This window comes from Vigna unguiculata, chromosome 7, assembly GCF_004118075.2.
Source record: "Vigna unguiculata cultivar IT97K-499-35 chromosome 7, ASM411807v1, whole genome shotgun sequence".
Lineage (NCBI taxonomy): Eukaryota > Viridiplantae > Streptophyta > Magnoliopsida > Fabales > Fabaceae > Vigna > Vigna unguiculata.
The window spans coordinates 26,348,967-26,367,846 of NC_040285.1; the positions used below are offsets into that span (position 1 = coordinate 26,348,967).

The 18,880-nt window shown below is 31.2% G+C and overlaps 1 protein-coding gene across 3 annotated transcripts; it reads right to left on the reverse strand.

The window, feature by feature from the left end:
• Window positions 1-10,523: 10,523 nt before the first annotated feature.
• On the reverse strand, window positions 10,524-14,464 carry LOC114190659 (elongation factor Ts, mitochondrial-like). 3 transcript variants are annotated; one of them, XR_003605837.1, is made up of 5 exons: window positions 13,958-14,464; window positions 13,012-13,435; window positions 12,849-12,929; window positions 11,726-11,815; window positions 10,524-11,016 (listed from the first exon to the last, which is right to left on the reverse strand). XR_003605837.1 is itself a non-coding variant. In XM_028079628.1 (4 exons), the coding sequence occupies exons 2-4, from the start codon at window positions 13,353-13,355 to the stop codon at window positions 11,013-11,015; spliced, it is 429 nt and encodes a 142-aa protein (XP_027935429.1). In that variant the 5' UTR covers window positions 13,356-13,435; window positions 13,958-14,457; the 3' UTR covers window positions 10,524-11,012. The 3 variants fall into 3 exon arrangements, 2 of the variants coding, with proteins under 2 accessions (XP_027935429.1, XP_027935428.1); XM_028079628.1 differs by lacking the exon at window positions 11,726-11,815 and having other exon boundaries at window positions 13,958-14,457; XM_028079627.1 differs by lacking the exon at window positions 10,524-11,016 and having other exon boundaries at window positions 11,472-11,815.
• Between the last annotated feature and the right edge of the window lie 4,416 nt (window positions 14,465-18,880).

Below are 18,880 nucleotides of genomic sequence, written 5' to 3' on the forward strand. Positions count from 1 at the left end.
AAAGTTCCACACCCAATATTCACATTATCATCTCGCAATATCATTCGTACTCAAGGAAATGCCACAATTAAAATAAAACATTCCACTTTGATCCAACAACAGATCAAAAAATAACGAAAATTTTCATAAGCCGTCTGGACAACCAAAGCCAACTCAAAACTATCTCACTTGAACAAAAAAATTCAAAGAGCACTTTAACAATAATTTTTATGACGGAACAGCTAAAAATATACCCATATGGAATTTGCACAGTGAACTAAGAAAATCAAAGTGCGATTCAGTAATTCCAGTTGGGACAACTCAAAATATACCCTTTTGAAACGTACACTATGAACCAAAGAATAAAAGTGTTATTCGATAGTTTCATTTAGTGTGTATGTCAAATTTAAGTTATAGGATCTCAATATTGAAGCCATAACTTCAGCCATAATTCCAAAAGCGACTAGAGCAACAGATCTGTATGAACACATATTTCAAACTATGGTCCCTCAGTCTCGGTGTTGTTGGATACCAATGTTCCACACCCAATATTCACATTGTAATCTCGCTATATCATTCGTACTCAAGGAATTGCCACAATTAGAATAAAAGATTCCACTTTGATCGAACAACGCATCAAAAAGTAACAAAAATTTTCATAAGTCGTCGTGACAACCAAAGCCACCTCAAAATTATCTCATGTGAACAAAGAAAGTCAAAGTGTACTTTGACAAAACAATTTAAGACAGGGAAGCTAAATATATACCCATATGGAATTTGCACAGTGAACTAAGAAAATCAAAGTGCGATTCAGAAATTCCAATTGGGACAACTCAAAATATACCCTTTTGAAACGTACACTATGAACCAAAGAATAAAAGTGTTATTCGCTAGTTCCATTTCGTGTGTATGTAAAATTCAAGTTAAAAGGTCTCAATATTGAAGCCACAACTTTAACCACAATTCCAAGAGCGACTAAAGCAACAGATATGTATGAACACATATTTTAAACTGTGGTCCCTCAATCTCAGTGTTGTTGGACACCAATGTTCCACACCCAATATTCACATTGTAATCTCGTTATATCATTCATACTAAAGGAATTGCCGCAATTAGAATAAAAGATTCCACTTTGATCGAACAACGCATCAAAAAGTAACGGAAATTTTCATAAGCCGTCTGGACAACCAAAGACAACTCAAAATTATCTCATGCGAAGAAAGAAAGTCAAAGTGTACTTTGACAAAAAAATTTCTGACAGAGAAGCTAAATATATACCCATATGAAATTTGCACAGTGAACTAAGAAAATCAAAGTGCGATTCAGTAATTCCAAGTGGGACAACTCAATATATACCCTTATGAAACGTACACTATGAACCAAAGAATACAAGTGTTATTCGCTAGTTTCAATTAGTGTGTATGTCGAATTCAAGTTATAGAGTCTCAATATTGAAGCCATAATTCCAAAAGCGACCAAAGCAACATATTTGTATGAACACATATTTCAAATTGTGGTCCCTCAGTTTCAGTGTTGTTGCACACCAAAGTTCCACACCCAATATTCACATCATCATCTCGCAATATCATTCGTACTCAAGGAAATGCCACAATTAAAATAAAACATTCCACTTTGATCCAACAACACATCAAAAAATAACGAAAATTTTCATAAGCCGTCTGGACAACCAAAGCCAACTCAAAACTATCTCACACGTGAACAAAGAAATCCAAAGAGCACTTTAACAACAATTTTTATGACGGGACAGCTAAAAATATAACCATATGGAATTTGCACAGTAAACTAAGAAAATCAAAGTGCGATTCAGTAATTCCAGTTGGGACAACTCAAAATATACCCTTTTGAAACGTACACTATGAACCAAAGAATAAAAGTGTTATTCGATAGTTTCATTTAGTGTGTATGTCAAATTTAAGTTATAGGGTCTCAATATTGAAGCCACAACTTCAGCCATAATTTCGAAAGCGACTAGAGCAACAGATCTGAATGAACACATATTTCAAACTATGGTCCCTCAGTCTTAGTGTTGTTGGATACCAATGTTCCACACCCAATATTCACATTATAATCTCGCTATATCATTCGTACTAAAGGAATTGCTACAATTAGAATGAAAGATTCCACTTTGATCGAACAACGCATCAAAAAGAAACGAAAATTTTCATAAGCCGTCTGGACAACCAAAGCCAACTCAAAATTATCTCATGCGAACAAAAAAGTCAAAGTGTACTTTGACAAAAAAAATTCTGACAGAGAAGCTAAATATATACCCATATGGAATTTTCACAGTGAACTAAGAAAATCAAAGTGCGATTCAGTAATTCCAGGTGGGACAACTCAATATATACCCTTATGAAACGTAGAGTATGCACCAAAGAATACAAGTGTTATTCACTAGTTTCAATTAGTGTGTATGTCGAATTCAAGTTATAGGGTCTCAATATTGGAGCCATAATTCCAAAAGCGACAAAAGCAACATATTTGTATGAACACATATTTCAAATTGTGGTCCTTCAGTTTCAGTGTTGTTGCACACCAAAGTTCCACACCCAATATTCACATTATCATCTCGCAATATCATTCGTACTCAAGGAAATGCCACAATTAAAATAAAACATTCCACTTTGATCCAACAACAGATCAAAAAATAACGAAAATTTTCATAAGCCGTCTGGACAACCAAAGCCAACTCAAAACTATCTCACTTGAACAAAAAAATTCAAAGAGCACTTTAACAATAATTTTTATGACGGAACAGCTAAAAATATACCCATATGGAATTTGCACAGTGAACTAAGAAAATCAAAGTGCGATTCAGTAATTCCAGTTGGGACAACTCAAAATATACCCTTTTGAAACGTACACTATGAACCAAAGAATAAAAGTGTTATTCGATACTTTCATTTAGTGTGTATGTCAAATTTAAGTTATAGGATCTCAATATTGAAGCCATAACTTCAGCCATAATTCCAAAAGCGACTAGAGCAACAGATCTGTATGAACACATATTTCAAACTATGGTCCCTCAGTCTCGGTGTTGTTGGATACCAATGTTCCACACCCAATATTCACATTGTAATCTCGCTATATCATTCGTACTCAAGGAATTGCCACAATTAGAATAGAACATTCCACTTTGATCCAACAGCTCATCAAAAAATAACTAAAATTTTCATAAGCCGTATGGACAACCAAAGCCAACTCAAAATTATGTCACGTGAACAAAGAAAGTCAAAGTGTACTTTGACAAAAAAGTTTATGACAGGGAAGCTAAAAATATACCCATATGGAATTTGCAAAGTAAACTAAGAAAATCAAAGTGCGATTTAGTAATTGCAATTGGGACAACTCAAATTATACCCTTTTAAAACGTACACTATGAACCAAAGAATAAAAGTGTTATTCGCTAGTTTCATTTAGTGTGTATGTCAAATTCAAGTTACAGGGTCTCAATATTGAAGCCACAACTTTAACCACAATTCCAAGAGCGACTAAAGCAACAGATCTGTATGAACACATATTTAAAACTGTGGTCCCTCAGTCTCAGTGTTGTTGGACACCAATGTTCCACACCCAATATTCACATTGTAATCTCGCTATATCATTCGTACTCAAGGAATTGCCACAATTAGAATAAAACATTCCACTTTGATCGAACAACGCATCAAAAAGTAACAGAAATTTTCATAAGCCGTCTGGACAACCAAAGCCAACTCAAAATTATCTCATGCGAACAAAAAAGTCAAAGTGTACTTTGACAAAAAAAATTCTGACAGAGAAGCTAAATATATACCCATATGGAATTTCCACAGTGAACTAAGAAAATCAAAGTGCGATTCAGTAATTCCAGGTGGGACAACTCAATATATACCTTTATGAAACGTACAGTATGCACCAAAGAATACAAGTGTTATTCACTAGTTTCAATTAGTGTGTATGTCGAATTCAAGTTATAGGGTCTCAATATTGAAGCCATAATTCCAAAAGCGACAAAAGCAACATATTTGTATGAACACATATTTCAAATTGTGGTCCTTCAGTTTCAGTGTTGTTGCACACCAAAGTTCCACACCCAATATTCACATTATCATCTCGCAATATCATTCGTACTCAAGGAAATGCCACAATTAAAATAAAACATTCCACTTTGATCCAACAACAGATCAAAAAATAACGAAAATTTTCATAAGCCGTCTGGACAACCAAAGCCAACTCAAAACTATCTCACTTGAACAAAAAAATTCAAAGAGCACTTTAACAATAATTTTTATGACGGAACAGCTAAAAATATACCCATATGGAATTTGCACAGTGAACTAAGAAAATCAAAGTGCGATTCAGTAATTCCAGTTGGGACAACTCAAAATATACCCTTTTGAAACGTACACTATGAACCAAAGAATAAAAGTGTTATTCGATAGTTTCATTTAGTGTGTATGTCAAATTTAAGTTATAGGATCTCAATATTGAAGCCATAACTTCAGCCATAATTCCAAAAGCGACTAGAGCAACAGATCTGTATGAACACATATTTCAAACTATGGTCCCTCAGTCTCGGTGTTGTTGGATACCAATGTTCCACACCCAATATTCACATTGTAATCTCGCTATATCATTCGTACTCAAGGAATTGCCACAATTAGAATAAAAGATTCCACTTTGATCGAACAACGCATCAAAAAGTAACAAAAATTTTCATAAGTCGTCGTGACAACCAAAGCCACCTCAAAATTATCTCATGTGAACAAAGAAAGTCAAAGTGTACTTTGACAAAACAATTTAAGACAGGGAAGCTAAATATATACCCATATGGAATTTGCACAGTGAACTAAGAAAATCAAAGTGCGATTCAGAAATTCCAATTGGGACAACTCAAAATATACCCTTTTGAAACGTACACTATGAACCAAAGAATAAAAGTGTTATTCGCTAGTTCCATTTCGTGTGTATGTAAAATTCAAGTTAAAAGGTCTCAATATTGAAGCCACAACTTTAACCACAATTCCAAGAGCGACTAAAGCAACAGATATGTATGAACACATATTTTAAACTGTGGTCCCTCAATCTCAGTGTTGTTGGACACCAATGTTCCACACCCAATATTCACATTGTAATCTCGTTATATCATTCATACTAAAGGAATTGCCGCAATTAGAATAAAAGATTCCACTTTGATCGAACAACGCATCAAAAAGTAACGGAAATTTTCATAAGCCGTCTGGACAACCAAAGACAACTCAAAATTATCTCATGCGAAGAAAGAAAGTCAAAGTGTACTTTGACAAAAAAATTTCTGACAGAGAAGCTAAATATATACCCATATGAAATTTGCACAGTGAACTAAGAAAATCAAAGTGCGATTCAGTAATTCCAAGTGGGACAACTCAATATATACCCTTATGAAACGTACACTATGAACCAAAGAATACAAGTGTTATTCGCTAGTTTCAATTAGTGTGTATGTCGAATTCAAGTTATAGGGTCTCAATATTGAAGCCATAATTCCAAAAGCGACCAAAGCAACATATTTGTATGAACACATATTTCAAATTGTGGTCCCTCAGTTTCAGTGTTGTTGCACACCAAAGTTCCACACCCAATATTCACATCATCATCTCGCAATATCATTCGTACTCAAGGAAATGCCACAATTAAAATAAAACATTCCACTTTGATCCAACAACACATCAAAAAATAACGAAAATTTTCATAAGCCGTCTGGACAACCAAAGCCAACTCAAAACTATCTCACGTGAACAAAGAAATCCAAAGAGCACTTTAACAACAATTTTTATGACGGGACAGCTAAAAATATAACCATATGGAATTTGCACAGTAAACTAAGAAAATCAAAGTGCGATTCAGTAATTCCAGTTGGGACAACTCAAAATATACCCTTTTGAAACGTACACTATGAACCAAAGAATAAAAGTGTTATTCGATAGTTTCATTTAGTGTGTATGTCAAATTTAAGTTATAGGGTCTCAATATTGAAGCCACAACTTCAGCCATAATTTCGAAAGCGACTAGAGCAATAGATCTGAATGAACACATATTTCAAACTATGGTCCCTCAGTCTTAGTGTTGTTGGATACCAATGTTCCACACCCAATATTCACATTATAATCTCGCTATATCATTCGTACTAAAGGAATTGCTACAATTAGAATGAAAGATTCCACTTTGATCGAACAACGCATCAAAAAGAAACGAAAATTTTCATAAGCCGTCTGGACAACCAAAGCCAACTCAAAACTATCTCACACGAACAAAGAAATTCACAGAGCACTTTAACAAAAAAATTTCTGACAGAGAAGCTAAATATCTACCCCTATGGAATTTGCACAGTGAACTAAGAAAATCAAAGTGCGATTCAGTAATTCCAGTTGGGACAACTCAAAATATACGCTTTTGAAACGTACACTATGAACCAAAGAATAAAAGTGTTATTCGATAGTTTCATTTAGTGTGTATGTCAAATATAAGTTATAGGGTCTCAATATTAAAGCCACAACTTCAGCCATAATTCCAAAAGCGACTAGAGCAACAGATCTGTATGAACACATATTTCAAACTATGGTCCATCAGTCTAATTGTTTTTGGATACCAATGTTCCACACCCAATATTCACATTGTAATCTCACTATATCATTCGTACTCAAGGAATTGCCACAATTAGAATAAGACGTTCCACTTTGATCCAACAACGCATCAAAAAATAACGAAAATTTTCATAAGCCGAGTGGACAACCAAAGCCAACTCAAAATTATCTCATGTGAACAAAGAAAGTCAAAGTGTACTTTGGCAAAAAATTTATGACAGTGAAGCTAAATATATACCCATAAGGAATTTGCACAATGAACTAAGTAAATCAAAGTGCAATTCAGTAATTCCAGTTGGGACAATTCAAAATATACCCTTTTGAAACGTACACTATGAACCAAAGAATAAAAGTGTTATTCGCTAGTTTCATTTAGTGTGTATGTCAAATTCAAGTTATAAGGTCTCAATATTGAAGCCACAACTTTAACCACAATTCCAAGAGCGACTAAAGCAACAGATCTGTATAAACACATATTTCAAACTATGGTCCCTAAGTCTCAGTGTTGTTGGATACCAATGTTCCACACCCAATATTCACATTATAATCTCGCTATATCATTCGTACTAAAGGAATTGCTACAATTAGAATGAAAGATTCCACTTTGATCGAACAACGCATCAAAAAGAAACGAAAATTTTCATAAGCCGTCTGGACAACCAAAGCCAACTCAAAACTATCTCACATGAACAAAGAAATTCACAGAGCACTTTAACAAAAAAATTTCTGACAGAGAAGCTAAATATATACCCCTATGGAATTTGCACAGTGAACTAAGAAAATCAAAGTGCGATTCAGTAATTCCAGTTGGGACAACTCAAAATATACGCTTTTGAAACGTACACTATGAACCAAAGAATAAAAGTGTTATTCGATAGTTTCATTTAGTGTGTATGTCAAATATAAGTTATAGGGTCTCAATATTAAAGCCTCAACTTCAGCCATAATTCCAAAAGCGACTAGAGCAACAGATCTGTATGAACACATATTTCAAACTATGGTCCATCAGTCTAATTGTTTTTGGATACCAATGTTCCACACCCAATATTCACATTGTAATCTCACTATATCAATCGTACTCAAGGAATTGCCACAATTAGAATAAGACGTTCCACTTTGATCCAACAACGCATCAAAAAATAACGAAAATTTTCATAAGCCGAGTGGACAACCAAAGCCAACTCAAAATTATCTCATGTGAACAAAGAAAGTCAAAGTGTACTTTGGCAAAAAATTTATGACAGTGAAGCTAAATATATACCCATAAGGAATTTGCACAGTGAACTAAGTAAATCAAAGTGCAATTCAGTAATTCCAGTTGGGACAACTCAAAATATACCCTTTTGAAACGTACACTATGAACCAAAGAATAAAAGTGTTATTCGCTAGTTTCATTTAGTGTGTATGTCAAATTCAAGTTATAAGGTCTCAATATTGAAGCCACAACTTTAACCACAATTCCAAGAGCGACTAAAGCAACAGATTTGTATGAACACATATTTCAAACTATGGTCCCTAAGTCTCAGTGTTGTTGGATACCAATGTTCCACACCCAATATTCACATTGTAATCTCGCTATATCATTCGTACGAAATTGCCACAATTAGAATAAAACATTCCACTTTGATCCAACAACGCATCAAAAAGTAACAACAATTTTCATAAGCCGTCTGGACAACCAAAGCCAACTCAAAATTATCTCATGTAAACAAAGAAAGTCAAAGTGTACTTTGACAAAAAAATTTATGACAGGGAAGCTAAATATATACCCATATGGAATTTGCACAGTGAACTAAAAAAATCAAAGTGCAATTTAGTAATTCCAGTTGGGACAACTCAATATATACCCTTTTAAAACGTACACTATGAACCAAGGAATAAAAGTGTTATTCGCTAGTTTCATTTAGTGGGTATGTCAAATTTACGTTATAGGGTCTCAGTATTGAAGCCACAACTTCAGCCATAATTCGAAGAGCGACTAAAGCAACAGATCTGTATGGACACATCTTTCAAATTGTGGTCCTTCAATCTTAGTGTTATTGCACACCAAAGTTCCACACCCAATATTCACATTGTAATCTCGCAATATCATTCGTACTCAAGGAATTGCCACAATTAGAATAAAACATTCTACTTTGATCTAACAACGCATCAAAAAGTAACGAAAATTTCCATAAGGCGTTTAGACAACCAAAGCCAACTCGAAATTATATCATGTGAACAAAGAAAGTCAAAGAGCACTTTAACAATAATTTTTATGAAGGGACAGCTAAAAATATACCCATATAAAATTGTCACAGTGAACTAAGAAAATCAAAGTGCGATTTAGTAATTCCTGGGGGGACAACTCAAAATATACCTTTATAAAACGTACACTCTGAACAAAAGAATAAATTATTCGCTAAAGCAACAAATTTGTATGAACACATATTTCAAGTTGTGGTCCCTCAGTCTCAGTGTTGTTGCACACCAAAGTTCCACACCCAATATTCACATTGTAATCTTACAATATCATTCGTACTCAAGGAATTACCACAATTAGAATAGACCATTCCACTTTGATCCAACAACTCATCAAAAAATAACGAAAAGTTTCATAAGCCGTCTGGACAACCAAAGCCAACTCAAAATTATCTCATGTAAACAAAGAAAGTCAAAGTGTACTTTGACAAAAAATTTTATGACAGGAAAGCTAAAAATATACCCATATGAAATTTACACAGTGAACTAAGAAAATCAGTGTCCGATTTAATAATTCCAGATGGGATAAGTCAAAATATACCCCTATGAGACATACACCGGGAAACAAGGAATAAAAATTTTATTCACTAGGTTCATTTAGTGTGTATACCCAACTCAAGTTACAAGATCTCAAAATTGAAGCCACTATTTCATATCAAATTCTAAGAGCGACTAAAACAACATATTTGTATGAACACAAATTTCAAATTATTATGGGTCGGTCTAAGTGTGGTTGCAGACTCAATATTCTAATTGTAGTCTCCCATTATCATTTGGACTCAAGGAATTGTCACAAATAGAATAAGACAATATTGAATGATGGGATTACTAAGTCTATGCAAGGAGTAGGATGTGAGTAGGATATTGTATCTCTACTTCCCTAAACATTATTTCTTTTCTTTCTTTTCTCTCGATCATATCTCTACTTCCCTAAACATTATTTCCTTTAGTTCTTTTCTCTCAATCATTTCCTCTTTTCTTTTAAACTCTGCATTTTGTCTTAATATCTCTTTTTCTTTATATTCTTTTTTCTCTTTCTCCTCCTTCTCTTTCTTGAGCTTCTCCTCTTTCTCTCTTTATTTGAGCTTTTTCTTTCTTCAAGCTCTCCCTTCATTTTCTCTTTGATCCTTTTCTCGTTCCTCTCCCATTTCATTCTCAAAATTCTATCTCTTTCTCTCTTTATTTGAGCCTTTTCTTTCTTCAAGCTCTCTTCATTTTCTCTTTGATCCTTTTCTCGTTCCTCTCTCATTTCATTCTCAAAATTTTCTCTTTCCTATTACTCTATTCTCCAAATTCTTAATCTTTCCTTCTCTTCTAACTCCCTTATCTCCCTTGGAAATATTGTGAGTTTTTCTTCCTTCCTTCTTTGTATCTCAATTTTCTTTTTCTTTATCTCAATATTGTGTGTTTTTCTTCCTTCCTTCTTTCTTTTTCTTCCCATGCAAGCTCTCAATTCACTCCAATTTTGAATGAAAGATTTTCTTCCTTTTTCCACTCTAGACTGCCTATAATCCCACCACTCTCTTGCACATGACTTTCCTAGCCAGATTCCATAGTATACTTTCAAAAAAAAACTTCTTAATAAAAATTTCAAAACAAAGTTTAAATGTGTGAAAAGCCTATGACCATAGAAAGGTCATCTAAGTGTTTAAAGATTTGCACCTAAATATCACAGAGATAAAACATAAACCCAACATGCATATCACAAGCACAAAACCTGGACATAGAAAACATAAAGAACAAGAAAACATAAAAACAAGAAAACATAAACTAGACGAGAATTTTTCCTATGTGAAGAATCAAGTGGCACTTGGAACCCCTTGATGACCTCACCCTACACGTTAAGAAGCTATTACACACCAAGCTAAGGTTAGGATTGCTCTAAAGCATTTTCCCACCTAAACCAAATGAAACAAAAACTTAAATAAGAAAATTACACCACAAAATTCCGTGATATCAAAACAGAAATAAAAAAAATAAATAAAAATAAAACTGGATGTTGGCTGCTTTCCATATATATCTCTCTTGGTCCAACCCACATCTAGATCTCTTCCTCTAGTGTTTCTTGCAATTATAGTCCCAGCTCACTCCTACAAGTCCTCTCGGAAAGTCACTCAAATGTCTTTCCTCACTGTTCCTCCATCAGCTCTACCTTCAAGAGTTAGATAATCACCTACAAAGTTGCTAAATCAGTGAGTTTCAAGCCAAATGAACCAAGAGCACTCAAGTTCTTCCACATAAGAATAGCAAAGCAGAAAAAATCAAGAAAAACTCAAATGGAAAACAACATCAAGTGAAAGATTGAATGACAAACTCAAGGAATTATCAAGGAAGACAAGCAAGAAAGAAAAAGGCAAAGCATCAAAGGATGACACACAAAAGAGAACCTAAGGAATTTGTCTAGAACAAGATTAACAAAACTAAAATCAAAAAGACTCGAAACAAGTTGAATCAAGAGCATATGCAATTGAATTTGAAGATGATAGTAGTATATGTGCTACACTCTTAGCACACTAAGGAAGAAAACAAATTCCAGAGTCCTAAAATACTTTTCATTATTATTTTTTTTTTCAGATGCGTTTTTTTTTTTTCCAGCATAATCTTTTCACTGATTTTCTTTCTTTTCTTGCAACTCTCAAAGACTTTAAGAACAACTCACAACAGTGTCAATGTACTACTTCCAATTTAGTGATCAAATGCATATGGCAAAGGAAAAATGATCCAACTTAAAAACAATTCAGAAGGCAAACAAAAACAGATCTTGGCAGTGCAGTAATCAAACAACAAAACAGTTTCACACAATCAAAACTGAATTGGTGACAGATGACACAGCTGCACTAAAAAAAAAAATCAACAGTGTAATAACACAGAAAGATGCATACGATTTTTGAAGCATTGATGCTGGTCAAATTAGTCATAAACTACGACATTCAACTCACAACAGAGTGGCTACTGCAGAAAAGAAAATCAAGCTGCAAAACTCACAAGTAAGCCCACAGTTAGTGCACACATATATCAACCAAACCAAGAAATTTGCCAACACAATCAAGGCAAGAATGAAGCTGCAGATATATGACAAGATGCACAATCTAGGCTAATCACACAACAACAAAATGTGATTAAGCAGACACACAAATAAAGCAAATGCAGTTTCCATTCAGATTCAAATAGCCAGAGACCAATCAATATTTTCAAAATCTGGATATGATTCAATCATATAAAAGTAATCAGACTATGAACACAACCAGATCACTTTCAACCAGAGCATCAAACTCAATCAAAAAGACTAGTCCAGCAGCAACAATTTACCACAGAACCAAAATTCAATCATCTGTGAAGGAATAGAAGATTGCACTAAACAAGATACTGATAATGCCTATGCTTTCAGCTAAACCAGAATCTCATGAATACTCTGAACACATCCACATTTCAACAACTCAGATATGGTTTGGTCAACAACAATCATTGGCAAGCACTTAGTTCACAATCATACGAACATCAAATAGAATCAAAAACAGCAGTAGAAACAAACAAATTGGCAGAAGAAAATAAACAGAAACATGATTTTCAGATTATTTGTTCATGATCTAAGAACAAATTCAGAACTCAACAAAATAGAAAACTAGACAACCGAAATCAAAAAACCAACTGAGCAAATGCGAAACAAAACACAAATTAAGCGCACTTCTATGGAATCAACGAACATGTAAAACAGCTACACAAAAACCTAAGACAAAACATGATTCGAAAAAATTAAAACTAAGTAAGAAAACGAAATTAAACCTAAGACATGCATTTGAACGGCATATTAGGCAGCTTAAGACATGATATCATAAGTATTGATTCAAGAATATTCGGAACAAACAAATTTGATGCAAGCAATGATGTCAATAAACACACTGTAACAACATTGTAACTCGAGAGGATTTTAGGAAACGGGGAAACTCAGTTCATTTATATAAAAGAGGTTCATAGCAACTACATTAAGAGCGTTAATTAACGTACATCCAAAGATTGAGATCCGACATGAGAGGCAGAAGAAGAAGAGCTATCGAGCGACAATGCTTGCTTTGCCAAACACAATGCCTGAAGATTGAAGAAGAGAGTGAGTGAGGAAATGTGTGAAAAAGATTGGTAATTGAAATATGATGAATATGAAGAGACAAACCAAGTGTCGGAAAATGTGTTTCGGGCGACAAAATCGATCTCGCAGTTGAGTTCGATGAGAGCAACTTTGGCGGGGTTTGGGCGAGGGCGAGCAAACCTTCGGAGGCGATTCGAGAGGATTTTTTGGAAGCCAAAACTTTTCCCCTTTTTTCTGAGTTCCTTCTGAGCAGCGTCAATGTCCCAATTGGAATCCACCAGAGCGGCTTTAACGTCCTTGATGGGAGCGCTTGTTCTCTCTCGCAATTGCTTTATCCGATTCACGTTCTCCGAAGACGCAGAAGAAGAATATGAACGATTCCGGCTTATGAAAACACAAACACGTTTTGCGGCTCCATAGAAGGCCATAGCGAAAGAGAAAGTGAAGCTCAGTTGATGAAATGCTAGCTAGGATTTATCAACATTTTCCTCTTACACACCAACTCTCTCTGTAAAATCCATGATTAACAATGGAAAGGTAGAATTTTTTTCCAAGGTATCAAAGTTACAGTTTTTTTTTTCTTCTTCCCAAGTATAATTAAAAAAATTGAAATGGTGAAAAAAAAATTTAAAAAGTAATTTTCTGGTAAATTGTATACAAATTATTAAACTGAATATCAGTAACCCGCGCTAAACCACTGCAAAAGCGCAAACCTTGTTAAATGAAAAACAGAACACGGTTTTTGACATTGAAATCGTGAACCATTAGTAACTTATCTAATAAGCAACTAATTTCGCCATAAAAGAAACCCCTTCCCTAAACCTAGATAACAAAAACCTCACTCCCAAACGAACAATCAAGAACTCACAAAAAATAAAATAAACTTGTCCCTACACTTCGCAATAACACTATTCCCCACTCGACCTCACGCGTTCGAGAAAAACAACTCCAACAACAGAATATAAGAACTGAAGAATCAATCAACACACACAAAAAAACATAAAAAACATAAAGAAAAAAGGGTAATCACCTGAAGGGAAAAAAGAAAAAATCAATGCATGGTTGGCACGATACCCCGTCGAATAACGGAATTGGAGAGGCTAAAGAAAGAAGAAGGGAGCTTCTTGAACATTCCGATGACGCCCCTACGAAACCCTAACCATCAACGGCAAAAGAAGAAGAAGCAGCATTTCCTCCCAATCGGGGGCAAGCTTGAGATACATTTTATAATATGCTTAACAGAACACATGCAATTCGAACGAAGTTTTGTCGGGATGAAAGTCACTCCGTTGGGTTCAATGCCCGCTAGTCCCATGCATCATTCCTTTCTGTTGGTCAACAACCAATCACATATCACTCACTACTCCTACATGAAGAGACTCTCTTTCTGTCCGGAGAGAATATTTTTTCTCGATCAATGTCCGATAAATTCACTTATTTCACATAACTATTCTGGTCATGCCTTTTTCTCTTCTTATTTTCTATTTTCTTCCACTACTTTTTTTCCTTCTAGATATACAAGTGCGTCTCTTTTGCTTCTATCTAACAAGGCCCTTTGAAAAGGACGGTTTCGGTGAGAGCAAAGACAAATAAAAAATTAAACGCTTTGTGAAATGAAAGGAAAAGAAGGAGGTTCCACTAGGTAATACAAAGGATTTCGTAATTTAGATTTCATTTTTTATTTTATTATAACTATTTTTTAATGGAGGTGTATATTTACTTTTGCACCCCTGGTTTTATTGTAAATCCAAAAATAATAAAAAAAATAATTGTTGATGAATAAAAAAAAGAAAAAAGAAAAACAGTTTTATAAAAAATAGAAAAAGATAATGGTTAATTTTAAAAAATTTAATAAATAATTACAGTGTAAGGTATAATTAATATTATGAAATGTGGATACGGAGAGAATTCTCTTTATATTGTTGATAAATAAATAAAAAGAAAAAAGATAAACTGTTTTATAGAAAATAGGTAAAAGAAACAATTAATTTAAATAAGTTTAATAAATAATTATACTGTAAAATAATATTTTGATATTATGACCGTTAAAATAGAGAAATCCTCCTTATATTGTTGATGAATAAAAAAAAGAAAAAAGATAAACAGTTTTATAAAAAATAGGTAAAAATAACAGTTAATTTAAAAAAAATTAATAAATAATTATATTGTAAATGATATAATTGATATTATGGTAGTTAAAATAGAGCATTCCCTCTTTTATTTTCACATTTCAAAATACAAATTTTAGTCTTTAAAATATAATTATTTATTAAATTTTTTAAAATTAATCGTTATTTTTATAAATTTTTTATAAGATATTCTTCTCTTTCTTTACTATATATCAATCGTCATGCTTTTATCTTTTCTTATATATTTAATTCTATTTTTAATAAATATAATTTTATTTTATATATTAACTTAATAACATTATATTATCATCATTTATTAGTATAATATCACATATATTTAAAATGCGTATACACATACGTGACAGTGTCTATGTATATGTTAATATTAATATTAATATATATATATATATATTAAAGAATAAAATAAATTTATGTATATGCTAATATTAATATATATATATATATATATATATATTAAAGAATAAAATAAATTTAGAAATAACTGTCAATATGATATACACGTATGTATTGACCGTAAAAGTAACTTAAAAAGTTATTAGTTTATAAAATATCAAAATAAGGAAACTTTTATATATATATATATATATATATATATATATATATATAATATAATATAATTTTAGTAAAATAAAAAAAATCCTTATATTGTTTAAAAAAGAGTAATAGTTTTAATCCTCAAATCGAGTGCAAAGCATTTTAAAATATTTTTCATCATTATAATATTTTTCACTCTAATTTCACATAAATAGAATAAGTAACCAACAAATTTTCATTCTAATATTTAGTCTTATATCTCTTACATTTATCCATTCTAATATTTTCATTTTATTAAACCTTTTCTAATGGCCAAAGGATCTTAAATCTTTAGAAGATTAAATTTCCTTTACAAGCTTCCATTCATACATAATAATATTTTGGTTAATTCCAAACACACTCCAATCAATTATTTTGTACAAAATCCTAATTTGTGGGTTATATAATATGAAATCTCCATTAAAGGAAACATAAGTTTTTCATAATAACCTTCGTAATTACACAACTTTTCATATGTTTTAATTAAATTAATTAATTAATAGTGTTATGTCCTAAAATATTTCAATCATCACATTATTTTTTTATTAATGAAACAATGTTATTACCATAGTCTTAATTCTTACTATTAATTAAAATATTTTAATATTTAGTAAATGTGATCTTTTAAATATTTAATTTTGATGCAGTAATATTTTCTTAAAAAAACTTATTACATGAAAAATTGATAAATTCTTAAATAAATATTTATTAGTAGTGTAAGCCTTTCCAAATTTCTTTATTATACAATTGATTACCGCTTAAAAGAAAGATGAAACTATTGATTAGCAATATCTACATTTCTAAATTTTCATATTTATAACCTCTTTGGATAATGTAGTAAACGTGTTGATAGTCTTACTAATTTAAGAGTGAAGTCTAAGCAAGATTTTATTATATGGTTAGATGCTCTAAATCATATTAAATATATTTTGAATATTTACGCATTTTTCAAATATGTACAATATTATATTAATAGGTGATGATAATATAATGTTATTAAGTTAGTATATAAAATAAAATTATATTTATTAAAAATAAAGTGGAATATATAGAAAAATATGAGAGAATAATTGTTGATAAATAAAAAGAAGTTTGTAAAAGTAACAGTCAATTTTCAAAAATTTAATAAATAATTATATTTTAAAAATTAAAATTGATATTTTGAAATTTGGAAACAAAAGAGATAAACTTCTTTATATATTGTTATATATAGAAAAAAAATTGTTGGTATTAAATGTATATGGTTGGTCATTATATTAGTATCGAATCAAATTTGTTTATAATATGGACTACAATTTATTAAGGTTAGAAAATTGACTTATAATATTATAAAATTTAGTAATTCTAAACAACCAAAATTTAATTATTGAAATAAATTAATAAAAGTATTTGTAAGAGAAATAAAATTTGAAAATTAATAAAAATAATACGCATGTAATTGATTATGTAATATTTTATAATTACTAATTAAAACAAAAACTATATAATAAATAGAATGTTATTATTTAACAATAAATATTTTACATTGTTTTCGATCTTTATCATTGTTAATAAAAACAAACTTCCAAAATGATGCAACCAATTTCAACTACTAGAATAAATTCTTACTAAAATAAAGTATTGTAGTTAAATAAGATAAAAAAAAAATCAAAATGTATGAACTAAACACGTTTTGGATTTTGATTGTCGTTTCATCCTAAGTTTGACACTTAAAAAAGCAATTATTCAAGATTTAGTAAATGATTTCTAGACAAGGTGACTAAATGGGAAACAAGTTGAAGTAATAAGAAACAAATTAAAAACCTAAGAACAAATGTAATCTCTAAATATATTGCGAGTTTTTAATAATAACAAAAATGTTTTTAAATATCAATAATTGAAATTGAAGTTACAAAAATTAAGATTTTAACGCAAAATCAGTTTAAAGTATCGACTAGATGACTATAATAAAAATATATTAGACAAATATAACATTATACATTAGACAAGTATGTCCATATATAATACAAGATATTAGACAAGTCATTCATAATTAATTAAACGAATATATTTGTATACATATTAGACTCTATTAATACGCATTATTTAATTAGACAGTTTTGCAATACACATCAGATGAACGTATTCATACATTAATTAGATCGTTTTAATAATATACATTAGACGAATGTGTGTCCATATATATTGATTAGATGAGTCTAACAACACATACCAGACAAGTCAAAGAAGAACGTGGAACAAAGATAGATATAAAGATACCACAGTCGAGAAGATTGATGAGTCAACGAAGATTCCCACAAGATATCAATCTTCGATAAAAAAACATTGTTAGATGACAATAATTAAGGACAATTTCTCTAAGTGAATTCAAAATTCAATATTAATCATCAGTGTTTACATTTGTACGTGGTGACCTATGTATCTCAAAGCAAGGCCTAAAGATGTTGGACCCATAATAAATGTGAAGATTCAATTGTTGCAAACATGAAGCTCAATGAGATGAGCTCACCTAGGGAGCATACAAAATATTTTATGAGTGTGCTCCAAGCCACGATATTCATTTCCTTTGAATTCCAAACTTCATGGAACAAGAAAAGCTTTGAGGAGATTTGATTTTTGAAGTTTTTGGGCCTTGACCTTGTCATATGTCATTTAAATTCAATGACTTCTCCTTAGGTTCTTCTTGTATTGAATCTAAAAGGTAATCCTCTATCATTGACTTTTTAAATCGATTTACGTTGATTTTATTAAAAAATTAATTATAAACTTAAAAATATGATTATTTTTTCCCTCAACCTCAAAATTATTTTAATTCAATATACATTTAGTAATATTAAAAACCACAAAAACAAAAATCAACTTTTGCATAAACACAAATTTAAAATCTATTATATATTATCTATTATCCATTATAATATAAATAAATATATATTAGTAATTTTACCTTCTTGCCCATGTTTATTTTGCTGACAAATGTTTAATCATTTAATATTGTTAATTTACTCTTTTATCCATTTTGTTGTCACATATCTATGAATAATCAATTTATTCTATTTTTTTCTATACATTTTTTATTTTTTTATGATTTATAATTATTTTCTAAACTTATAAGTAATTGTTCAAGTTAATTATATTTAAAATTTAATTATACACTTAAAAATATTTTTATTTATTTGCTCATACGTCTTTATTTTGATATAATATATATTTACAAAGACAAAAAAGAAGAA

What these genes read in the sequence shown, in the direction of transcription:
- LOC114190659 (XM_028079627.1), bottom strand. Translation starts at nt 13,355, where the DNA reads ATGGCCTTCTATGGAGCCGCAAAACGTGTTTGTGTTTTCATAAGCCGG. An exon ending in AACACATTTTCCGACACTTG is followed by an intron (nt 12,930 to 13,011) that starts GTTTGTCTCTTC and finishes TTCAATCTTCAG; the next exon opens with GCATTGTGTTTGGCAAAGCA. An exon ending in TCGGATCTCAATCTTTGGAT is followed by an intron (nt 11,816 to 12,848) that starts GTACGTTAATTA and finishes TGAGTTTTGCAG; the next exon opens with CTTGATTTTCTTTTCTGCAG.